Source organism: Panicum virgatum, chromosome 5K (assembly GCF_016808335.1).
Source record: "Panicum virgatum strain AP13 chromosome 5K, P.virgatum_v5, whole genome shotgun sequence".
NCBI classification, from domain to species: domain Eukaryota; kingdom Viridiplantae; phylum Streptophyta; class Magnoliopsida; order Poales; family Poaceae; genus Panicum; species Panicum virgatum.
In genome coordinates, this window is record NC_053140.1 from 37,041,712 (window position 1) to 37,065,383 (window position 23,672).

At 46.4% G+C, this 23,672-nt stretch overlaps 6 protein-coding genes across 8 annotated transcripts; 3 read left to right on the forward strand and 3 right to left on the reverse strand.

The window, feature by feature from the left end:
• The first annotated feature begins 1,025 nt into the window (after window positions 1-1,025).
• Window positions 1,026-6,539, forward strand: LOC120707243 (single myb histone 1-like). Its single transcript, XM_039992093.1, has 6 exons — window positions 1,026-1,547; window positions 2,064-2,293; window positions 5,119-5,203; window positions 5,445-5,528; window positions 5,639-5,968; window positions 6,055-6,539. The coding sequence occupies exons 1-6, from the start codon at window positions 1,398-1,400 to the stop codon at window positions 6,070-6,072; spliced, it is 897 nt and encodes a 298-aa protein (XP_039848027.1). The 5' UTR covers window positions 1,026-1,397; the 3' UTR covers window positions 6,073-6,539.
• A 1,068-nt stretch (window positions 6,540-7,607) lies between these two features.
• LOC120707244 (pentatricopeptide repeat-containing protein At3g29230-like) lies at window positions 7,608-10,270 on the reverse strand. Its single transcript, XM_039992094.1, has one exon. The coding sequence runs from the start codon at window positions 9,829-9,831 to the stop codon at window positions 8,371-8,373; it is 1,461 nt and encodes a 486-aa protein (XP_039848028.1). The 5' UTR covers window positions 9,832-10,270; the 3' UTR covers window positions 7,608-8,370.
• A 553-nt stretch (window positions 10,271-10,823) lies between these two features.
• On the reverse strand, window positions 10,824-13,139 carry LOC120707245. The gene is made up of 3 exons (XM_039992095.1): window positions 12,789-13,139; window positions 11,911-11,991; window positions 10,824-11,471 (listed from the first exon to the last, which is right to left on the reverse strand). Exons 1-3 carry the CDS (start codon window positions 12,948-12,950, stop codon window positions 11,103-11,105), a joined length of 612 nt encoding a protein of 203 aa, XP_039848029.1. The 5' UTR covers window positions 12,951-13,139; the 3' UTR covers window positions 10,824-11,102.
• Window positions 13,140-14,332: 1,193 nt separating this feature from the next.
• Window positions 14,333-16,851, forward strand: LOC120707249. 3 transcript variants are annotated; one of them, XM_039992101.1, is made up of 3 exons: window positions 14,333-14,495; window positions 14,853-15,408; window positions 16,332-16,851. In XM_039992101.1, exons 2-3 carry the CDS (start codon window positions 14,858-14,860, stop codon window positions 16,399-16,401), a joined length of 621 nt encoding a protein of 206 aa, XP_039848035.1. In that variant the 5' UTR covers window positions 14,333-14,495; window positions 14,853-14,857; the 3' UTR covers window positions 16,402-16,851. The 3 variants fall into 3 exon arrangements, with proteins under 3 accessions (XP_039848035.1, XP_039848032.1, XP_039848033.1); XM_039992098.1 differs by having other exon boundaries at window positions 14,356-14,495; window positions 14,785-15,408; XM_039992099.1 differs by lacking the exon at window positions 14,333-14,495 and adding an exon at window positions 14,502-14,714 and having other exon boundaries at window positions 14,850-15,408.
• Window positions 16,852-17,352: 501 nt separating this feature from the next.
• On the forward strand, window positions 17,353-18,624 carry LOC120707248 (light-harvesting complex-like protein OHP2, chloroplastic). The gene is made up of 2 exons (XM_039992097.1): window positions 17,353-17,956; window positions 18,337-18,624. The coding sequence occupies exons 1-2, from the start codon at window positions 17,490-17,492 to the stop codon at window positions 18,449-18,451; spliced, it is 582 nt and encodes a 193-aa protein (XP_039848031.1). The 5' UTR covers window positions 17,353-17,489; the 3' UTR covers window positions 18,452-18,624.
• LOC120707246 (putative pentatricopeptide repeat-containing protein At5g09950) lies at window positions 18,384-22,912 on the reverse strand. Its single transcript, XM_039992096.1, has one exon. The coding sequence runs from the start codon at window positions 22,864-22,866 to the stop codon at window positions 19,696-19,698; it is 3,171 nt and encodes a 1,056-aa protein (XP_039848030.1). The 5' UTR covers window positions 22,867-22,912; the 3' UTR covers window positions 18,384-19,695.
• Window positions 22,913-23,672: the final 760 nt, after the last annotated feature.

Consider the following 23,672-nt stretch of genomic DNA (forward strand, 5'->3'; position numbering starts at 1 on the left):
CAGGTCGCCCCTACTCCTGCGCGCACTGCCTTTGCGTCGCGTAGCTGGAGTTCCCCTGCTCCACCACGCGCACCTCCGCCTCCGCCGTGCAGCTCGAGCAGCTCGCGGCGTGACCTTGGCGCCCCAGCAGCGCGCGCTCTCGGCCATGGCGGCCGTGACCTCGCTCTCGGACTGCGTGAGGAAGAGGTGGTTCGCCGTGCGGCCCCCACTCACGGCCGCCGATCGGGAGCTCCGCCGGGCCAGCGCGCGAGCTCCACCACGGCCGACGCGAGGACCCGAGGAGGAGCTTGGGAGGGAGGAGGGAGGCGGCGAGGAGGAGGGAGGCGTGGAGGGATAGGGCGAGGAGCGGAGGGGAGGTGGTTCGCCGCCGTGGCCGCTCGCCGGTCCGCCCCGCCGCGGCCGCCGCATGGAGGGGACAGGGGATCCGCCGTAGCCGGCCGAGGAGAGGGAGGAGGGGCGAGCTCGGCGTGGCGAGGAGGGAGGAGGGACGGCGGCGCTCACGGGCGGCGTCACCGCCGTCCAGGTGGGTCGGGGCTTGGGCACCAGAGGAAAGGGAGGAAAGAGGGGGGGCGACGTTTCACGGGTGTAGCTCCTCCGCCTCCGCGCCAGCTGCCCCCGCCCTGGCCGCCCGCAGCGCCGCGCCGGCCGCTCGTCGCCGCCCGCCACCGCCGCCTGCGAAGAAGGGGCCGCCAGGGAGAAGGGGACGAGCCAGCGGAGCCAGCGTGGGCCAACGGCCACGTTGGATCCGACGTGGCAGTCCACGTAGACAGTCAGACCCGGTCAAAGGGGTTTTGGACCTCCAGTGACACACTTAAATAGATTAGGGGGCCGATTCTGCATTTTAGGAGTTTATGGACCTACTTGACATATCCTCACTAGTTTACTAGTTTAAGGACCCAGTGCATTTTACTAAAAAAAAAGAGAAACGCGTGGAAAAGAAAACCAAGGAGGAGCCCACACTGTCAGTGGGCCCGGCCCACCTCCTCCTCCTCCCCGATTTTACATCTTGGGAGCGAGAGAGAGAGAGAGCAGAGGACAGAGAAGAGAGGCTTCCTTCCAACGCTACGCCGAAGCCAATTAATCCCCTTCCCTTCATAACTTGCTCCTCCACCAAAGCCTAATGGCTTCCTCCTCCTCCTCGTCTCATGCCGCCGCGCTGCCCTAGAACCCTCGCCCCCCCGCCGCTCCTCCTCGAATTCCCCTCTCGCTCCGATCGGCCCCGCTGACACGCCCGCGCCGGATCCGTAACCCCGGAATTCCGCGCGGAATTCCGGGCCGGATCGAAACCGAACTGCCTGCCTGCCTCCTCTCTCGATCAAATAACGAGCGCCTGAGGCGGTTGGATCCCCGGGCGGGGGGCGTCTCCTGATTTCGGTCTCTTCTCCCCCCGTGCCGCGATGGGGGCGCCGAAGCAGCGCTGGACGCCGGAGGAGGAGGCCGCGCTCAAGGCCGGCGTCGCCAAGCACGGGCCCGGCAAGTGGCGCACCATCCTCAGGGACCCGGACTTCAGCACGCTCCTGCGCCTCCGCTCCAATGTTGACCTCAAGGTGACGCCCGGATCGCCGGGGAGGGTGGGCGGTCTCGTGAATTTGCGGTGGCGGGTTTTCTGGCGATCGGCCAGGGGGGGGATAGGAAAGAAATATCGGGGCCCTTCTGGGCTAAAACTAAATTGTGGCTCTGGACGGCTCGTTGAGCGGGGCGTGCTCCTTAATTTTGTTCTAGATCGGGATTCCAGGCGGTTGGGCAAGCGATTGCCTGGGAAGATTTGTTCATGGCACAACCTAGCTACTATTTTGGGCGGACAGGCGAGAGTGATCTGGGACTACGATGATTGGAACTTCTTGCCATTATGATGCCCCAAGAGCTACCATCACACCCCTTTGTTTCATTCATGTAGAGATCTAGGTCACGGTGTTATGCCTTGATGGCTGTTTGGGAGGCCATTTCTGTGTAGAGATCTTGTTCTCTTGCACTAGGATTCTTTTTGTAATATGTTTTTCCCTACACCATGTTTCTATGTATTGACATGTACCAACCATTCTTTGGTATGTCTGGTTGTGCAGGACAAGTGGCGCAACTTGAGTGTCACCGCGGGAGGTTATGGGTCTAGGGAGAAGGCGAGAATGGCGTTGAAGAAAGGCAGGCGTGTGGTGCCTAAGCTTACTGCTGAGCCAATGGATGTGGATGCCAATGGTTTGGACAATGTTCATGATGCGGTCATCGATGCTGAGCCATTGGCAATGTCTGTGGAGCCCTTGGCACTCGAGGGAAGTCCGGAAAAATCAGTTGCTAGGTTAGTAGACTTGATCATATATTTTACCAAAGCGGCATCTTATTCTCTTTACAAGTAACTAGGCAATTATGCCCGTGCGTTGGTACGGACAAAGTTGGTATAAGTATTCGATGTGTATTGGTGCTTGTGTGTTAATTTGTAGGGATCTACGTGATCGAGTCGTGGACGGAGAGAGTTGGTCCGACTCGCATACGTGATGGACTAAGGCCCACCTGTCAATAACACAGGCGGACGAAACTAACGTACTAAACCAAAAATTTGGGTGGAAACCTTACTCGCTTTACTAATAGGTATATAGATCTAAGTTTCAGATCACCTGGTTTCATTTTGGTGAATATGTTTTATGGGATATGTGGGGGTGCTGCTAGATACAAATGTTAATATTGATTGATTGGTTTTCGGCTTCTATAGTTGTTCAGGCCTGGTTAGACATAAGGTGAGTTTGGTTGAGTCACTTTACTCTGCAATCAGACAATGATATGATGTAATTATGTTCGTTTTTGTTTGGTTTGGGCGGACTATAAACCGGCCACCATGAGCATGTCTCAGCCGTCGTTCAGTCACCGCTTTACACCTTGCCGTCAATGGTCTCTGGAGCCTCGCTGCTTCATAATTTTGTAGCTTGTGCCTCGCCGTCAATGTCCACCGAGTTCTGTCCCTTAATGATTTAGCTGCAATTATGCCACCGCGAGTCCTCCGTGATTTGGCTGCGGTTTTGTGAGCGTCGTCGCCCGTCCTAATTGTTCTCCGATGCCACCGAGTTCTCTAGTTGCTTATGGTTGTTGGTACGATGCGAGAAGAAGCTTTCTGCTGGATGAGAAGGGCTGAAAGTTTCAACTGCATTTTCTCCGAACCAAACAAATCCCATATTCTCTTGATTCTTTTTCCATTCCCGTTGTTTTCCGCTACCATTACAGTTTACATTACATTCACCATGGATAATAAATTCTCATCCAATCTCCTGCTCTCTCCCCTTTTCTCTTCCATCCACCATCTCCCTTCCTAGGTTCTCGAGCTGACCATTGCATGAGAAACGGTTTCCTTCTCTCTCCTTTAACTCTGCTGCCATGTCATCGTTTTGCTTACATGGCACACTAATTAATGCTTTAGACAAACATAAATATCCTGCAGAAAATCAAATGCATGCCTATTCTACCATATCTATGAACATTCATACATTTCCTTTTATACTCAGTTTGACCTTCTTGTCACTGCCTCATTGGTTCTTACATTTTTCTAGGGAAAGAAAGATAAATTGTATTTACCTAAATTGACCTTGTTATTGAATTATACAATTATGTGGTCATCACAATTATAAACTTATATGAAGGACCTGGCATGAGGAGATATGAAGTTGGTCATCATGATAGAAAAGGGAAACTTTGCACATGCACATGTTAAGCCCTTGTGGTCAGCACGACCATGGTGGGTTATGTGCGCACAGACTTTATCCATACAGAAAATAGATTAATAAATGTTGTCCTGAGCGATATCTTACTAAAAAAGTTGGACGGGCTTTCTATGTTTAAACACCATGTTAACAAACATTAAGCAACATATGTATCTTTGCTATGTGTAGTCTGCAATGCATGTCAGTTGATTATGATTGATTATGACATTATCATATGTATGCTCATGTGGTACTGGTGCTGCGTAGCTTCTTTAATATTTTCACCCCCTCTATGATCTGCTCTATCAAATATGTTCTGGTAGTCTCATAATTTGTCCCTATGGTGTATGCCATATCTCTGGACTCAGGATCACACCCTTTCTGTTAGTCAACAAAAAAGGAAACTGTTTGTTGTCAATTGGAATATAAAAGTTTGCACACATACATCCTCAGAGTTCTGCACATGTTGTGCTCCTCCCAATGCTCAATTTCTTGCAGAGTTTTAGACTTCTACATGTTTTTCCATGAATGTTGATAGTTCTGTACTTCTTTAACATGTTTATTAATACATAATTGCATATCATTTTTATTTAACCAGTGTTCAAAAAGGCGCTACTAGGCGCTCGCCCAGGCGCGCTTATGCGCTAGGCGGAGGGGTGCCGCCTCGCCTAGGGGGGTAGGCGGAGGATAGGCGCCGCTGGGAGGAGGTGGGCCGCCGGCGCGGCCAGGAGGCAGCAGGCAGAGGCAGGGATGGGCGCGGCGGAGGTAGGGGTGGGCGGCGGCGGCGGAGGAAGCAGGGGATGGGCGCCGGTGGAGGAGGAGGAAGCAGGGGACGGGCGGCGGCGGCGGAGGAGGCAGGGGACGGGTGCTGGCGGAGGACGAGGAGGCAGGGGACCGGCGGAGGAGGCAGGTGCGGGAGCGCGGCGGGGAGGAGGCAGGGGCGGGTGTGCGGTGGCGGTCTGGCAGAGGAGGCAGGGGCGGCGGCTTTGGTCGAGAGAGGTGTGAGGCGTCGGGAACGGGAGGAGTGAGGAGATAAAGGTTGGAGGTGGGCCGTTGGGCTGATTTTGGGCTGGTTTGATGGGTTTTTTTGGGCTTTTTTTTCGACTCAAGATTTACTGGTTCTCTCTTTTTCTTTTCTTTAAGAGATATATGATGTCTATTGCAAGATATATGTATGTATATAGCACCGCCTAGAAAAACGCCTTGAAACGCCTAATCCCGCTTAGGCTCTAGGCGGTGGGTCACCACCTAGATAGCGCCTAGCGCCTTTTTGAACATTGTATTTAACTGAGAGAACATATATATTCAGCAGTTGGAATCCACATTGCTTATTTAATTTTACTTCAACTGTTTATTATACAACTCAATTTATTCAGCACACTGCTCTCTTGATGCTTGGTCATCTAATGTGATTTTTTTTATGTATGTAATTTAGGCTTGATGACCTCATATTAGAAGCTATAAAGAAGCTTAAGGAGCCTTCTGGGTCCAATAAGGCAGCCATTGCTGCATATATTGAGGTTAGTGGATAACAGTTTTTTGTTTTTACATTTTCGCTTGTTTTACATTGTGTTTTGTTTAACTGTACATCAGCTGCCTTGCTATTTCTTTTTTTTTCTGACTGTGGTCTGTATTCGGAATGTTTGTCTCATCCATTTTAATAATATGGAGCATCCCTGCTGATCTTTTGCAAACTGAGATAATCCTTTTCTATCTTTTCTTTTGCGTATGATTTTCAACCTAAATTGTCTATATTATTAGGAGCAATACTGGCTACCTGCTGATTTTCAACGGCTTCTGTCTACGAAATTGAAGGCATTGGTTAATTCAGGAAAATTGATGAAGGTCTCTCTCAATCTCCATCTCTCTCCCTCTCTCTGGAATGGGGAGAGATTTTTTAGGAATAAAACGTGGACAGACTTCAAGCTGGATCTATATTTTAATCATGATTGTAGGTAAACCAAAAGTACAGAATTGCACCAAGCTCACCTTCCTTGGGTGGAATAAGCACCAAGGTGTACTCTGCTGAAGAGATGAATGGAGATAATAATGCTAAACAGCTAACTAAGCCTCAAGTGGATGCTGAACTGGAGAAGATGAAAGGCATGGCTAAGGAAGAGGCAGCTGCCTTTGCTGCCAAGGCAGTTGCTGAGGCAGAAGTAGCGATCGCAGAAGCTGAGGAAGCAGCAAGGATTGCGGAGCTTGCAGAAAATGATGCTGAAACTGCCAAAGCTTTTCTTGAAGCTGTCACTTTGTCTATGAGGGACAGAAATGCTGCTTCCATGGTACTGCCAATCCATCCTTTGTCATGATATCCATGTGATGAGTGCTTTTAGAGGTACAACAACTGATAACATTTTGATGCATGCAGATGCTTCGAGCTTGCTGATCCTTTACCCATGCCAACATATTGTTTTGGCCAGCAGAGCAACGGTGTTCTGCTGCAAAGATTTTCCGGATAGACGAGTTTCTTGTATAGCCTTATAGATCATGATGCTTCAATGGGAGGGGTTTTCAACATCTCGCTGCTGGTCATGACTGCTGTGCAGCCAATCGACAAATATAATGTCAAGAACGATCGGGAAAGTAGTCCTCATTTTTTTTTCTTTTGTTTTTCCCCCATTGTGTTGCTTTGTAATTAAACTCTAGCCTTTTCCCTTTTGTAGTTGATGAAGTGATGTCGTCAAATAGAACCTGTAGTGGAAAGAAAATGTCAGAAAGCCGCTTAGTTAATGCAAATTGCTGTGATAAGATGTTTCTAGATAAGATTATTTGATGACAGCATCTAACATTATTGTAGGCTTTTATAGCTGATTCACAGTTGCAGTGGAATATTGGTCGCTGCTTCGTATCTAATTCTTGTAGGTATATCCTTGGTACATCTCTTTACACCTGCCATGGTACTCTTGTTCAGCTTAATTGTGCTTAGGGATATACCTTTTATTATGCGTGTCAGCGTGTGCAATCAAACTTTCAGAAGTTTGATTATCAAAGTGTTTTCCCATCTGTTTAAAAATTGGCAGAATCATATGTAATTGTACTCAACAGAAATTGTAGGGGCATACAAGGCATTGACCAATTATTACTCCGTTTTTTATTTGTGTAATACAGAACTATAACCACAAAAAAATAGTTTTGAATTTGAATCTAGCATTATGTTTGTGTCATAAAAATGTTGGTCAAAGGTTTTGTATTAAAGAAAAAATGAACAAAAACAGAGAGAACACATTTGGAAGGAAATATTTAAGAACATTAGCAAGAAAAACTCTCATGTTTTAAAGAAATTCACACATCGGAGGAATGATTTCCTGGGCTAATTTATTCTATACATTTTAGGCTGTGTCCATTCCTTCAGGGATTATGTTATTTATGGTCTCAAAAGTGGAGAAAATAATTCTACATGCCTAAGGCCAGTCTCAGCGGGGTTTCATGGAGAGTTTCATGACATTAAATATCATCAATTTTGCTGACGTGGCAAGGAGAGAAAAGGATAAAGTTTCATGTAATATAAGGAGAGTTTTATCACCATGAAACTCATCTAGCTCGGTTACCTAATTCCCAATCTAGATATCTGTGTCCATGAAACTCCCACTGAGACTGACCTAATAAAGAACTGATTACCATTAGCTGCTGCACTGCCGTGTTCCCCCCAGTCCTCTGTTTGGATACTCTTTTCTAAAATCTTTTAGGAGAGAATCTTGTATACATAGAGTACTAAATGAAGTTTATTTGCAAAATTTTCACAGATAGGTGTAATTTTTCGCGACGAATCTAACAACAGTAATTAATCAATGATTGACTACAGTAATACTACAGTAACCATTCTCTAATTATACAGTCAAAGGCATCATTAGATTCGTTAAGATTCCTAACGCAGGAGTTCTGGAGTTGATTTTATAAACAGCCTTTATTTAACACCTCTAATTAGAGGTCAAAATCCTATTTCCTAGAATTCTAGGCTAACCAAACGGGGCGAATTTTGCCTTCTCCATTTGGTAAGTGTAATTCGATGTTGCATAGAGAAATTTGGCACATTAAAAGAATTAACTTGGCACCAACTTCATGCATCCGGGGAGCTGTCACCATAGCTCGAATTCCTACATAGTAGAATTCAAGCTCGTTCTGCACACTCACCATGGCACTGTTTCCAGCCTTCTTGTGGCGTATCTCTTGATGCTGTAAACGACGCTTTGCAAGTGTCAAGCTTTCCGCAGATTCTTCGCATCCCACGGCTCAACAGTTACTGATGCAGTTTTGTGCAGGCATGTTCGTATTCACTCATCATGGCAGGCCAAGCCTCAGGTTATCTTCCCATGCTCCAGCTTCCATGTGTTCCATGTTTCAACTTTCAATCTCATCTATCTTGTTCTGCACTGAGTCACCATGGCAGATAGCCAGGACTGTTGTTTCCGAACTTCTGGCCTATCTCTTGATGTTGTTGGTCTCCATTCATGAGTCCAGATAATGGTGAACTTGATGTTGGCGGACTCAACTCATGACATCATGAATTGCACAACCCCTTGGCAAGCCTTGCTGAGTCTTGGCGGGCCATAGCTTAAGTTACTGAATATTGATGTAGCTTTGTTCAGGCATGAACTGAACGGACCCTGGATGTTCAGAAGTTCAGGTGAGCCAGGTACACCCTGGCGTGTGATCAGCACCCTTCTCGTTTGCAATCAGTGTTTCATCAGCCATGCTGCTGCCTCCACAGCCGCATCATGTGGACTAGACAAGAATGTAGAAGAGTACGCCACGCCACAGCATTTGGTGCGAACGGCATCTTCCGGAGCAGGTCGTACGCCTCTTCAAGCCTCCCTGCACGGCCGAGGAGATCGATAACACTGATGTAGTGGTGAAGCGTCGGTTCCACCCCATGTTTCTCGGCCATGCTGTCAAAGTAACCCAGCCCCTCAGTGACTAGCCCCGAGTGGCTGCAGGATGTCAGGATGGCGATGAAGGTGTTGCTGTTGTACATCTTGAGTTCCAGTGCACGCTCCGCAAACGCCAGGGCTTGCCTCCCAAGACCGTTCTGGCCAAGCCCCTGTATCACAGAGTTCCATGATATGATGTCCCTGACCGTCATTTCTTCAAACACCTGCTCCAGATCAAGCATGGCGCCGCAGCTTCTGTACATGCTGAGCAGAGAATTGCTGACGGAGACGTTGCTCTGACCAATCCCGTCCTTGACAGTGCGTGCATGGACTTGCCTCCCAAACGCAAGCAGCGTCAGCACTGAGCAAATGTGCAGGACTGTCGTGTATGTTGACGCGTTCAGCTTGGCATTGCCACCGCAGTGGCCATCCAATCTGACCAGATCGATGAAGAGGCGGAGCGCACCTTCTCCATGGTGGTTCTCCCCCAAGCAGGATATTATGATGTTCCATGTGAAGGTATCCTTTTCCCTTGTCATCCTGAAGAGATCAAGAGCCTTGTCGACGAGCTTATGCCAGGAATATCCATCCATCATGATGTTCCAAGAGCAGATGTCCCTGTTTTGCATCCAGTAGAACACCTTCTCAGCATCTGACAGTGCGCCCAGCTTTGCGTGGGCATCAATCAAGGCATTCCACACGAAACAATGTCTGCTCCCCTCGCCCACCAGCTTGACGATGACAGCATGGAGCTGCAACGCCATGGCCAGCGACCGGACACCCAAACAGGCCTTGAGCAGTGAGCTGAACGTGTGCGCGTTGGGCAGCATCCCGCGCGCAAAGAACTCGCCATAGAAAGCCACGAAGAGCTCCACCGCCTTACCAGGCTCGCCGTTCCGGACGTGGCACGAGATCATGGCCGTCCAGGTGAAGACGTTGTGCTGATCGAGCGGGAGCTCCTCTAAGAGAACCCGCTCCCCGGCGGCAGCTCCACCGGCGCGGGAGAGGCCCCCGATCATGGTGGTGTACGAGGTGGCGTTCCTCCTGGGCATCTCCCGGAAGAAGGAGAGCGCCCAGTCGGTGCGGCCGGCGTCGACGAGCGCGGCCAGCGCCGCGTTCCAGGCTACCTGATTCTTCACGGGCATTGCCTCGAACAGGTCGAGGGCCCTCTCGGCCTGTCCGGCTCTGCCCGCCTCTGCAACCTCGATTGTCCTCAATGCCAGGCGAGAACGGTGCGGCAGATCTTGGACAGCCCTAACAAGCGTCCGCGACGCCATTTTCCGCCGGCGCGCCACTTCCCAGGCAGATCGGTTGCTGTGTCACCGAAATGCTCTCCCGCGGCCGCGGGAATAGGATGATCGCGAACAACTCCAACCTTGGGATGATATGTGCGTGAAGGCGTAAGACAGTGATGGCTTCTACATTTTGCGGTTAGCTCCTTCAAATTTTAGCAATTTTCCCAGATGAGAGTTGAGACAAACCATTGCACGTGGCGGGGACGGCGCTGCGCACTGCGCTCAGGCAAATCCGGGGTTACGCCGGCGTCAGAGGAAGTGGAGCATGGAGTCGACAACATTGAAGAACAATTCAGTAACATCATACAATATTTTCTTGCAACAATAAAGAACAATATATCTTACGTGATGAAACAATCGAAATCTCCAGTCACCTGAGATATAGAAGACACGTCTTAGAATTGATTGAACCGTTGCCCAGTTAAGAACACCGCAAGTAGTGTAAGTTTGAACATTTGAAGTGGGCACCAACAGATTTATTTCAAAAAAAAAAAATCACACGGCACTAGAATTTTATCGTATTATGCAAATGCATACCCGTGGTTAAAGAGTAAAAGTGTCATTTCAACATTTTACTATGTCTAAAGCCATAATTTTTTGTAATCAAAAGGAGTACATCTCATGTGGGTTGAGCAGAGCCATCAAGAGAAATACAAATCCAAGCACATCGTTTACAATAGGACTGCAGCATCAATTTTTATTTTTGAAAAAAAAAGACTACACCAAACTTTGCGCGTGGAACAGAAGTCTATGAATAAAGAACACGAACCCATTTCGATTGGAGCAGACATCTCTCAGCGACTCAGCTCAAGCTTCGGACAGGGGTCATCCAGGAAAATCCAGTTTCAGTGAGGTTTCAGACAGCAATCCTCTCAAGGTTTTAGAAGTTTGCACAGAATAAGCCTCAAGTTTAGTTGAGGTCTCATCAAGTCCTTGAAATGTCTCGTTGCATTTCGCAAAGTAGTTAATCAAAGTTTCAAGAAGTTTAGTCGTCTTCCTCTATAAGAATATGTCACAATGTGATTTTCATTTACATCATAGTCTCAAACACAAGGAAACAGCGGGGGTGGGGGCGGATAAAGCAACAAAGTTACCAATAATAACTTAAATAAACTTGAATGTGCAGGTACATTGCCACATAGAATGTGACCTTTGGGGAAAATACCAAAGAAGGCAAGGCAGGAAAAAAAAAGCGACAACAGCGGTTGCTGGTATGCAATGCTGGCTTGATTGCAGACACGTCTCACCACAAATCACTGGTAGAATTCATTCCCAGCGCTATCTGAAACCATGTCCATTGAAGTGTCATTGGAGCTTGCAGAGTTGGTCTCCCTATTTGCCCCTGCTGAGTTTGGTTCTGCGTTCCGGCCTCCATTGCCAGCACCTTGAGCCAAATGATAGTTCTGGAGACTCCTGCGCACCGGGCTCGATAGGGCATTAGAAAATATTGTATTCTTTGACTGGTCACTGAGGCTGGGTCTAGGAGCAAATCCAGCTGCCGTCTGCCCATATAAACCAGTTGCAGATGGAACAACTGAATTTGTGAATGGATTTGCAATCTGAGGATGCTGATGCACTCTTGGGGAGACATGTGCATCAGTACCTCCGTAGTCCATCTCATGCTGCAAAAGAAACAAGAGTATGTCAACACTACACCCGGTTCACAAATTTAATGCGTGCAATAAAGCTTACTACCCAATGGAACAGGTATGGTAGTAACAAGATATCCATCTGCAGTTTTTCCTAAAGTCATACTTAATAGCATTTACCAAACACAACTTAACATCCCACTCAAGCAATTCTCAACATGACAATCCATTGCCGAGCATAGCTCCTGTACAGTATGAGGTGTATCTTGTATGTTTGGAAAAACCTGGTCCTCAAGAAGGAGATCCATATAGATATATCGAACACAGAGAATGAAACAAATATGGAAAGATAAGATTATGTAAACCAAATCAAGTGTTTCTTCTCCAAAAAAAAAAGTAATGCAAGTCAGAATCAAAGCATGTTCTCAGGAAAGAAGGCAGCACCATGGTTTACGAGGTTTCAAGGGTGGACCTGAATATGAGACATTATATCAGCTACTGTGAGCCTTGACTCTTCCTCATGCTTCCTCAAGATCCACTGGTAGAGCTTTTCCTGCATCATTAAGCTTGAATTTAGCAAAGAAGAACGGCATAAGAACTGGAAGGTCTTGTACTTGTCAGGTAAGACACCACACGACCAAGTTTTTAAGTTATAAATGATCAGATCATCACAAACTAAAATTAAGATTCTTCCCCGACAAGAAATTTATCATTCTCTAACAAAGATAAATGCTCACAGGCAGGAATTAGTTGAGGTAGCAAATCCTGTACGTTTCTTTAAAACTGTGGACTTCTAGTCACTTGTAGTCATGCCTCATAATTGTTTCCCCAAAGACTAATGGAATAAATCTTCATACTGAACTACTTCAAGTTTCAGTGGATACTATACTGTTGCAACATGATTACACCTACGGCGTCCTACTCCTGCACTGCACAATTACTTACTGAATTGCTGTGAATTACCTAAAGGTTTACCTACGATGACGCAACAGGCCGACAGTGTGGCACTACACACAATAAACACCGAATTTAGATTTGAGACTGTCCCAACCAGCATTTCTTCTAAGCCTGTGCCTGCAGAATCCTACACGTCTACTGATGCATTTGGATAGGAAGTTTTCTCACATCTTAGCATATAGTATAAGTTTCGAATTTAAGACTTGGATCGCCTCCTCCGTCAACCCCAGCAGACGGAAAAGCAATCTAATTCCCCTATCCCCCAACCGACAGACAGGAAGCAGGCAGCCGCGCACGGTAGTAACTTGGGGGTGGGTGGGTGGGGGGGGGGGGGGGGGAGGGGTGGGGGAATAAATGGAGATGGGGGACAGGACGCGGGGAGGGTGTACGCACGTAGGCATGGCGCTCGCCGGCCTGGAAGGAGAGCTTCTGCTGGGCCATGGCCTGGGTGTAGAGCTGGGAGAGGGAGTTGGCGGCGCCGCAGAAGGTGGAGTAGAGCGTGCGGTCGGCCTCGTCCAGGCGAGGCGCGGCCTCCGTCTTCCTCTTCCGGGTCATCGCCGCCGCCGCCGCCGCCGCCGCCGGGGATGGAGCCGGGCGAATCGAGGAGGGGAACTGGACAGGAGGGTTTGCGGATTGCTTGCGCTTCCAATTTGTTTCCCCCTCTGGCCGCCTCTCTTCTCCTCTAATATCTATCTACTCGTGGTTTGGGTTGGGTCCGATTCGGTTTCACCTTCAAATCAAATCAAAAATCCCGTCTCGGTCTCGTGTTTTCTCTTTTCCGAAACGTGTTGTCGTGTCATTTGTTCACGACGCGAAGCACAGCACGCCGGCCATCAGGAGAAACGGGCCGGGCCGGGCCGGGCCGCGCGCGCATAAACAAAAAAACATCTATACCCATCTCTACTATTTCTAAAGCAGCCAAAACAATTTCTTGGTATCCTAATCGAAAGGTCCGGATAAGTGAATCGGAATTGTAATAGGAGCACAGACATATCGACCAAAATTTTAATAATAACACGTACAATCAATGCCTCACATGATCACAGTCAGCATGTATAAAAAGTGAAAGAGCGTAAACCGTAAAGTTGATGGTCTTATATAGATCTATTATATTACCCGTAGCAATGTCGTGCATTATACTCTCTCTGTTCTAAATTATAAGTCGTTTGATTTTTTTACCACAAGTTCGTCGTCTTACTCAAAAATTTGTATCTTGTATCAATTCAAGTTCTTCAAGAATGACTTAAGTTTAACTATGTTTACATAAATTTTCTGAATAAGACGAGTGATTAAATTTTGTATAAAAAAATAAAACGACCTTATAATTTAGAATAGAGCGAGTACTGGTTAAGATTTATTTTCAGTAGACTTGTGCAAGATACTGCTGCTGGAGTGCTGGTGCTTTGCCAAAGCCAAAAGCCATCATTACCAAAAAAGAAAAGGCAAAGATTATGGAAAGGAAGAAGAACACAATGACATTGTACCATATTAATATGGATAGTTTTGTCCTTTCTCATTCTTATTATTTTTCGATCTATTTTCAATTTTATGCCAAAAAGATTTCCGTTACATACAACTAATCGTTTTGATTTTTTATATCATACATCTAGTGGCTAGTGTATAAGAAATGCTATTTCCTTTATCTAAAAAAAGTGTATAAGAAATACTATATATTTAGAAAAATTAAAACAACCTATACCTATAATTTGTGAAGGGATATTTAACAAAAGTTAGAGCTGGTGGCACGCGGGGTGTACAAAATGTGATTCCAGTGGCAATTTTGCAGTTACGGTTTTTCTAAGGGTGAGGGTTTTTTTCTTCTTCTGAATTTAAGGTCCAACCGTCAAAACGGTCAAAGTACTTGGCTAATATGCAATTTGCCCCCCTTGAATTAAATCACCGGGGAGCAAAAGACTCTCTCCCTCCCCGAAAAGCCCCGAACTATCCTCTCTCTCTCTCTCTCTCTCTCTCTCTCTCTCTCCGTGTCCGTGCGTGTCTTGCTCTCGCTCTCGATCCGATCCGCGGTTGCTCACGTGCCGTTTCCTCACCGGCGGCGGCGGCGCTGGGCGAGCGGCTTCGCCGGCGACGATCGTCCACTAGGTACGCTGCTCTTTCCCTTCCCTACCATTCTTTTCTCTTCAGGCTGCGGAATCGAGCAGAGCCCAAGCTATGTGCGTTCGGATCTGAGTGTCTGACCCAATTGCTAGTATATACCTGTATCATACCTACTAGCTCCGATTTTTTTGGCAAAATTATTGGGTGTCCTGTACTGCCCGCCCCTGGATCCGTCAAATGGGTTGAACATTTGTTTGCTCCGCACTATTTTTTTGAAGAATTTGGAATAGTGAATATGATGCGAGTTTCCATTGCATTATTGCAGGACTCTTAGCTAGCCAATGGGGAGGTAGTTTGTCCGGCTGGGCACAAGATCTTAGTTCCTGGTGCCTGGATGAGCAGTGGAGATGCTACTGGCCGTGGAAGGAGGAGGGTTCTTCTCGTCTTCAGCTTCAGGGTACAGCCATGGCCTCGCCCTCTTGCTGCTTGGAAGGAAAGTGGAAGAGAAGCCCGTCAAGGTCGCGCCGTGGAACCAGTACCGGCTAGTCGACCGGGGAGGTGAGCAGGTGTACCATCTGGCCTCCAGCAAGGATCAGGCGCCTGGGAAATGTGCTCCCTTCGTCTGCTTCGGTTGCACTGCCAATGGCCTCGAGGTGGCGTCGCCTCCAAAAGTGGTATCGAGCAATGCATTGGGCAGCACACAGGAAGATGCATCTTGCTCCGCGAACAAGAATTTGACTACTAGTGGTTCCATCACTGGGAATGAGAGACGAGGCTGTCTTAAGAGCAATTCCAAAAGGGATTCTTTGGAGCATATTATAGTTGCGAGTGAGGGTGAAGAACCGCGCGAGTCACTGGAAGAAGTGCAGACCTTGAGAGCTAGCATGGAGCGAAGGAAGGTTCAGTGGACAGATACATGTGGAAAAGATCTCTTTGAGATAAGGGAATTTGAAACGAGGTATGGTCCAAAAGTTCTATTTTCCTTGTACATTATTTGTGCCTTCCAGAATATGTCGTTTTCATGTTTATTAATGTCGGAGTGGTCCATTGCCAATTATCATACATTTAAATGAATACAAATCTGTCGTCTACTAATTTTGAATCCAAATTTCAATAGAAGAGCTAAAAAAGCAACATATCATTCATATGTTCTGTATTTTTGTGCCACCTAGAAACCATCCTTCTTGTGCTTGGAAAAATACATCATCAAAGTTTGCAGTGAAAAAAGCACCATATCATTCTCGTTTTAAGAAGTGGTCTCTACTATTAACCTAGAACTTAGTAGATTCTTGGTTATAGAGTCAAATATCCAGTAAAGACATATACATATACTTTAAAAAGCAAAGACACTTATACGTAGTAAAATTTAAGTTAAACATATGTGCAGGCATTCAACACATATACTTACATTAGTTAAGTTTAATTTAAGAACTAGCTATAAATATGTGTAGATGGCATGTAGAACATATATTTGTCAATTGTTCTATGTAGCAAACAAGTTTACTCCAGTTGTAGCTTGTTGAAGAAGCAGTTGCACTGTCAAATAATGTAAATATATTAGTGTCTGTCCGGTGGGGTTCAATACTTGTTACTGTTACTTATTAAGAAATAGCTGCATCTTTGTTTGATCTGCACTCATTGATTGTAAGACAACTCCCTCCTTACTTATTAGCACTGATTCTTTATTCGTATGCTGAAAGTGTCTGATCGCTTCTGCTTTTTTCCCTAACTATAATGCCAGAAACCTTGTTAGTTTTAAGCTTGAGCCTTTATCTTAACATGGGTACAGCGAATGCATACATATCTTCTGTATTCCTGTGTTCTACTAGCGCTTTGCTGTACTGTAATATATTCTGATTACTGGGGTTTGCCATTTGGCAGTGATGAAGGGTTGTCAGATGATGATGCTGAAAATGAAGGTTTTAGGAAATGTGAGTGTGTGATTCAGTAGATTTCATGACTTCAGAACAAGCTTGACAGAAACATTTCTTCATGTGAAGCCGTCAAACCGAAGTGATGCTGTGCAGGGTGTGTGCTGCACCCGTGACTTCTCAGCAACTGGAAGATCAATCATAGTCGAAACAAAACAAACAGGGACGGTTTGTTTTCATGCTAAATTATTTTTTGGTTCTATGCTTAGCTAGTCTGTGCAGCAGGTTTACAGTTTTGATGCCCGCCTGTACAATATTGAGATTTGACTCTATTGTTTCTTTTTTTTTCTTTCATATTTTATTTTCCTAGCATTCCATTATGTTTTCATGCCCGTTGTACCATATGATGCTGTCCTGTTGCTACCCCTGTTTCTGTTTTTATTTTGCTCCTAACGTGTTGAGTGAAGGCTTCTTAACATTTTCGTTGAAGTTGGTAAACCTCATGCCTTTGTTTCATAACAGTTATTCCATGGGAGGGCCATTTGCGTTGTTTTAACTCTGTACTTGTCTTGACGTGGTGGTGAGACATGCTTTTCGACAGTTAAATTAAGATCTATTCTCCAACAAGTTAGGGGAGAAAGTGTATATTTGTTGCTAATTTGGTACCACTGTGTCAGTTATGGATCGTAAGCCTTTGATTAGTACTTTATTCTTGGAGCTGGAAATGCAGACAGATTGTTTTTTTTTTCCACGATAACAAGAACGAACTCTGCATTCACGGATAAACATTCATCCAAAAACTTGTGCCGGTGGGCTACGGGCTTGTAATTTAATTTCTGCAGCACATCTTCTGTGATGTACGTACTATAAAACACCAGCGCTACAAAAGGCCCAAGTGACAGGGACAATCGCGGCAGGTCAGCAGAATGTCTGAATGCACTGCGCCCATGTTGAGTCCCTGCAAACCTCACAAACTGCTAGGAGACAGCACGCCCGATTAATAAGGTGTTTCGCCGACGGAAACTTGGCACCGCACACTCTTATCCACAGCGAGAGCGTGGGTGTGTGTCCCGGCCTTCTCCACGCGTTCCTTCCCTCTCCTCCTTCCCTCTCCCAAGAAACAAAAGAACCAGCCGGCCAGCTCTTGCAGAGCTCAAGCGACGCAGCAATGTCTTTGGCTCCGTCCATCCCTTCCATCAAGGTGAAGGTAGGGGGCGTCTCGGTGGCGCCCCCGCACCGCGCATACCGGTCGTCGTTCGCGGTGATCAGGAGCTCCAAGGCGGAGGGGCCCATCCGGAGACCCGCGGCGCCTCCGCTGTCGCCGCCGCCGCCGATGCCGCCCAAGACGCCGACTCTGTCCACACCTCCGACCTTGTCGCAGCCCCCGAAAACAGTGAAGCCGGCTCCTGCTCCGACGTCGTCGGAGCAGCCACCGCCATCTCCTGAGCAGAAGCCAGTTGAGACCGCAGCCACGGTGGCAGCTCTGCAGAGGCCGGTGGCTGGGGCTGTCACGCTGGAGTACCAGAGGAAGGTGGCCAAGGACCTGCAGGAATATTTCAAGCAGAAGAAGCTGGAGGAGGCCGACCAGGGGCCCTTCTTCGGCTTCTTGCCAAAGAATGAGATTTCCAATGGAAGGTATGTTTCCGCCCCGCCGCCCGCCCGCACCCCCCGCGCAAGACAAATAAAATTTATGAGCCAGAAGGTTATTTGAACTATCAAAGCAAGATCAGTGCTATTTTCCTTATTAGATTTTTTTTAAGGAACTGCAAATTTATGAGCGAAAAGGAAATGATCTGATCTAAGCTTGTAACAAACAGCATGCTCCTTAACAATCAATGAATCAGACAAACATCAAGCTTTAGGTCGCTTACTCTTATTGAGGAATGACATGTTCCAAAGTCAATTAGGAATAAGACCTAAAGAAGTTACTAAAAACCATTTTTTTCAGATTCACCATGTTTCTGAATTGGTTAGCTCATCTCATGCGCTAATTTAACTTGTTACAAATCCTGCAGATGGGCTATGTTTGGGTTTGCAGTAGGGATGCTAACAGAGTATGCAACAGGCTCAGATTTTGTTCAGCAAATGAAGATCCTTCTCTCGAATTTTGGAATTGTGGACTTGGATTAAAGGTGGACATTTGCTGTTGTCGTTCTGTATAAGTCTTTTAAATGTAATGTACCTTACTTGATAATATGGCATATAGAAAGTTCAACCTTGCACATTGTTTAACTTATAACTTGGTTTCATTTGTACTGTCCTGTGAATTTGGATGAACATAAAGTCAATTTCCAGTTTTCTTCTTTGCTTAGCAACCTGGATTTACTCATGGCGAAAGGCCACGTGGTGGTTCAATTGGGATTAACTGGGTTAGGATGCATGGAAAAAGGATAAAACTTCGCTAACGCTAATGTACGATTACAAGGTGCCAAATTCCAATCAAAGTATATGTTTTCAGCTGGTAACAGGCTAACAGCTCATGTAGCTTGAGTTCAAACTCACACAAGTCTGTTATATATGTTAATAAGGTAGATGAACCAGGATAGTACAGTAACATATGCACATTATCAGCCTCATTCCCGAGGCGAGCATCAAGAACTCACCTAAGAACACTAGAACACAGTAGACTTTTATTGCTACAATGCTTGCAGCTTCTATCAGTTTTTTCCCCACTATATATAGCTGATAAAGGACTAAAATATGGAAGTGATGGGATCCTAATCAATGCAGGATTTTCCTCCCTGTGATCAGCACATAATCTTCTTTAACTACTTGCTGAAATATAGCTAATTACTGATGTCCCTGAACCTGAACACTAATTCACATGAGATTATTTCCAACACGCATCATAATGTCCTGAACACATGCAAAGTGGTGGCTTGGGAATAATATTAAACATACTGCACTTGTTCATATAGGCATAAGGGGAAAAAGGTAGCTATTCAGAAGATTATGGATAAAAGATAACACCTAAAAATAAGCACAAGTTCTAGGCTTCCAGCTCGTCATTTCTAAATACCTCTAAAGCTCCATATTAGTCTACACATCACAGCAAACTGCATAACAAATTCAACTTCCATGTTAGAAGTTAGAATGGTTAGCTTTAAGCATTTGACAGATGCAGTGATTGCTTTGCAAATTTCTTAGGGTAGGGGAAATGGAATGATATTTACCAAGAGTTTGGTATGAAATGGTAAATTCATGCATCCGAAGAGAAACACAAAACTCTCTCTCTTGATGCTAACTGTAACTGTATATTTGAACAGAAATATTGCCTAAAATCTGAGAAAGTTAAGAAATCTGGACCTGGCAGTGTGGCACTATGACCTGATGAGAAATTAAAAACTGGTATTGGAATCAGACTTACAAATCAGTTACCAGTAATCCCCACAAGAACACTTCCCATCAACAAAATGATGAAATCTGATAGAATCCCTTAAAATGATTTGCCGGCCAACGATCTGAGAAATGTATCTAAAGGCTGTGTGACAATCTCCGCAAACCCGAAGGTTCTTCATTATTCTTATTGGGCCACCTGAGGAGGAACGAGTTAGAACAAAGGCAACAGCTAGCTTTTCACTATGATAGCTCAACAACTCCTCTTTGTTTTCTTCTTCAAGATCATACAAGGCATACTCTGTCAGGGGAACATAACCAGCATTCCTTATATTTTGTATCAAAAAATTCAGCTTTTCATATATTTCCTTGGTGTTTGGATGTGATCTATCTCCAGCAAGGAAAGTATGGACTCCATCGTTTAGCGTTACCCAACTGCGACCAGCCTCTTTTTTCACTGTTGCTTGCCTCATTGCAGCTCGGGCTTTGGCTGTATCTTCCCACATTCCTGTAGCTGCATGAAAGTTAGATGCAAGAACATAGTTTACAGGATTTTGAGGCTCTATTTCCAAAAGCTTCCTTGAAGCTTCTCTCCCCAAATCAATCTTATCCCCATCTTTTGACTGTCGGCAAGCAACTAAAACAGTCCTCCATATGAGAGCATTTGGTTTCATTGGCATTCTTTGTATGTAGTCTTTTATCTTGTCAAGCTTACCAGCTCGGCCGAGAAGGTCTATGACACAAGAATAATGTTCAATCCGAGGCAGCATACCATGATCCCTCATCATTTCAAAGTATTCTAAACCTCTTTCCACTAATCCAGCATGACTACATGCAGATAGTACGCTAACAAAGGTGACATGGTCTGGAATTTCTCTGCTGCGCTGCATTTCCTCAAATATCTCAAGGGCTTTCATTCCAAGACCATGTCTTGCATAACCAGAAATCATAGAGTTCCACGAGAACTCATTTCTCAAAGTCATGGAATTGAAAACCTTTGAGGCATAGTCCACCCTTCCACACTTGGAGTACATATCCACAAGAGCACTCTCAACCACAACATCTGATTCCAAGTGTGACTTAATGCCAAAAGCATGCATCTCCATTCCACGCTCCAATGCTGCCACAGAGGCACATGCATTTAGTATAATGGAGAAAGTGCAGCAATCCATCATTTGACCAGTGTGTACCATAAGCCAAACACAGTCCATAGCCTCCTGCAGATGGCCATTGAAAATGTACCCTGAAATCATAGAATTCCATGAGACGGCATCCCTTCTGCTAGACATCTTTGAGAAGAGATGCTCACAGGAATCCATCTCTCCTGATTTCGCATAGCATGATATGAGTGCATTATCTACGGCATTATCTTCTGCAATTCCATGCTTCAGCACTAAAGCATGAACCTGCTTCCCCAATTCAAGAACAGACAACGGAGACAAAGCAGACAGTAAGTTTACAAATGTAACTTTATTTGGGATCAAACCACCCCTCATCATATTGGAGAAAACTTCCACAGTTTCAGAAACAAGTGATTGTGAACTTGCCATTACCCCCAACATAGAGTTCCAAGAAACTTCATCGTGTTCAGTCATAGAGTTGAAAATCTTCCAGCACTCTGACATAGCTCCACATTCTCCATACATTTTAACCAGTGCATTTGAAACAGAAGTATCTAAATCTAGGCCCCACTTAACAGCATCACAATGTACTTGCTGACCTGCAGCTAAAAGTCTCAAACTTGCACAGGAACTCAGGCCACTAATGGCTGCAAAGTTTGATGGGCTTATGCGACCTTGTCTCATCAGACAGTAATGCATTACTGCTTCTTCACAATTATTGTTCTGATCAAGAGCTGAGATGATGGTGTTCCATGAAATCCTGTCCCTCGTTCCCATTAGCTGAAATACTTTTGAGGCATCATCGATGGCACCACATTTGGCATACATATTAACCAAACCATTACTAACAGCGATTTTCATGTCAGTACTACCAGTTCTAATCAAATGCCCATGGACTTCCCTACCTTTCCTCAACCCTTCTTCTGGTACAGAATATTCAGCTATGGCACTGAGTAGCACAACATATGTATCTGCGTTAACAGCAACTGAATCCCTCGTCCCCACGAAAATAGCTACTGATTCTTCACCACAGTGTTGCTTCACCAAACCCACCATTAAACCATTCAAAGTAACTGCATTTCTTTCTTTCAAACTGAGGAAAATATCCTTAGCGTCATCAAGCAAGCCATGTCTTGCGAATGCACTAACCAGAGCACTACCCACGTAGAGGTCACTAGAACAACCAGATTTGAGCACTCTCACGAATACTTGGTCAAGCACACTAGAACTGCACCACGACAGAGATGTTGCAGTGATTAAACTACCAAAGGTATGCTCCGTTGGCCACAGCTGAATACTGGAATCATCTCGCTGCATATCCATGAACAGCGTGAACGTTGAAATCACATCCCCTTTCTTAGCATACACAGACATCAAGGCGTTCCATGTGATCAAGTCCCTGACTGGCGTGCCATCAAAGACCCGCTGCGCTAGGATCGGCGGACCAACAGCACAGCTACCATACATCGAGATCAGGGCATTGCACACAGTGGTGTTGGACGCATACTCTGTCTTTGACACCAACCCATGGACCTGTGTCGCGAAGCCCAGCCGGTCGGGTCCCTCATCCTGGCACGCCCGGAGCACAGTCCCGAAGGTGAAGGACGTGGGCCTGCACCAGGGCTCCACCTCTCGAAGCATGGCACGGAACACCTGGAAAGCCTCGTCGGCGAGACCCTGCAGCACGTACCCGGAGACGAGGCAAGTCCAGGAGACGGCGTTACGCTCGGGCATTTCGTCGAACACCAGGCGCGCCGCGGCCAGGCGCGCGCCCTTGGCGTAGGAGTTGACGAGGTGGTTGGCGAGGAAGAGGTCATCGCAGAGCCCCCGCTTGACGAGCTCGACGTGGAGGCGCTCCGGGGAGGTGGCGTCGCCGCGGCGGCGGCGGAGCAGGAGGAGGATGTCGGCGTGAGGGTGCGGGGCCGGAGGCGAGAGCGGGCGAGGAGGCGGGAGCCGGTGGGCGAGGAGGTCGCGGAGTGGGACCGGAGGAGGTAGGCGGCTAGGTGGTGGCGAACAAGCGGAGGCGGCGGCTGAGGCGGAGGCGGAGCGGAGTGTGGGGCGAGATAATGGCGGGAGCTTGCGGTGCATGGGTGTAGGGTGTTAGGAAACGAAAGAGAAGTGCGTAGGAAGGCGTATTGGACTAAATACATAAAAGGACGACGAGATGTAATGGTGGTAGCATGCGGTCAGAGATTGGGAAAAAAAGGAAAATGGTGGGTAAACCGACAGAGCCACGGACCACTCTACCTATAGACACAATTATTGCCATTTTTTTAAATTCTGTTGCAGCCTTCTCAATGCGGTGCAGTGCTCCATCCCGCCGGGGCATATCGCATGATGCGTCTTGCCTGTGCTCCCTCCCCTCTCTGCTACCGCTTCCTCGTACAGGCGTGCGCCCCCTCCCTCTCCGTGCTAATGCCGAGACTGCCCTCATCTCCCTGCTGCCACTCCTGAGGCTGGGCTGTCTCACCGGAGCAGTTGGCGGAGATCGTGGCATCCCGTTGGTATCTACTTGCCCTCGCTCTAGCCATGCTGACGGTCGTTGAGATAAGTACCTCCCCTCCCCCTCCACTAGCTCTCCCCTCTATAGCCTGTTCAATCTCGATGTCTCATTGTAATACAAGGTTGAATTCCGCTTATTTCCACAACATTTTTTGTTTTAAGATGATTCCTGTTGCGATTTTTGGATTATTTTTGATAGATCATTTACAAAACAACATTTTTAGTTTTTAGGTGAATACCACTGTGCTATTATACTAGATTTTTTTATTTGCAAATCATGTTAAACTTATCTTTAATCCATGCATAGACATGTACTTTTATTAATCTCTTCTCATGTTGACTATTCTAATTATATAGTATAAGAGCTGTCATCCTGTATCCCTAGATAATTG

Coding starts and splice junctions, on each gene's coding strand:
- LOC120707243 (XM_039992093.1), top strand. CDS start 1,398: ATGGGGGCGCCGAAGCAGCGCTGGACGCCGGAGGAGGAGGCCGCGCTC. Junction 5,204..5,444: donor CCATTGCTGCATATATTGAG/GTTAGTGGATAA, acceptor CTATATTATTAG/GAGCAATACTGGCTACCTGC. Junction 5,529..5,638: donor ATTCAGGAAAATTGATGAAG/GTCTCTCTCAAT, acceptor TCATGATTGTAG/GTAAACCAAAAGTACAGAAT.
- LOC120707244 (XM_039992094.1), bottom strand. CDS start 9,831: ATGGCGTCGCGGACGCTTGTTAGGGCTGTCCAAGATCTGCCGCACCGT.
- LOC120707245 (XM_039992095.1), bottom strand. CDS start 12,950: ATGACCCGGAAGAGGAAGACGGAGGCCGCGCCTCGCCTGGACGAGGCC. Junction 11,992..12,788: donor CCGGCGAGCGCCATGCCTAC/GTGCGTACACCC, acceptor TTAATGATGCAG/GAAAAGCTCTACCAGTGGAT. Junction 11,472..11,910: donor ATATAATGTCTCATATTCAG/GTCCACCCTTGA, acceptor TTTCTTTTGCAG/CATGAGATGGACTACGGAGG.
- LOC120707249 (XM_039992101.1), top strand. CDS start 14,858: ATGCTACTGGCCGTGGAAGGAGGAGGGTTCTTCTCGTCTTCAGCTTCA. Junction 15,409..16,331: donor ATAAGGGAATTTGAAACGAG/GTATGGTCCAAA, acceptor GCCATTTGGCAG/TGATGAAGGGTTGTCAGATG.
- LOC120707248 (XM_039992097.1), top strand. CDS start 17,490: ATGTCTTTGGCTCCGTCCATCCCTTCCATCAAGGTGAAGGTAGGGGGC. Junction 17,957..18,336: donor AATGAGATTTCCAATGGAAG/GTATGTTTCCGC, acceptor CAAATCCTGCAG/ATGGGCTATGTTTGGGTTTG.
- LOC120707246 (XM_039992096.1), bottom strand. CDS start 22,866: ATGCACCGCAAGCTCCCGCCATTATCTCGCCCCACACTCCGCTCCGCC.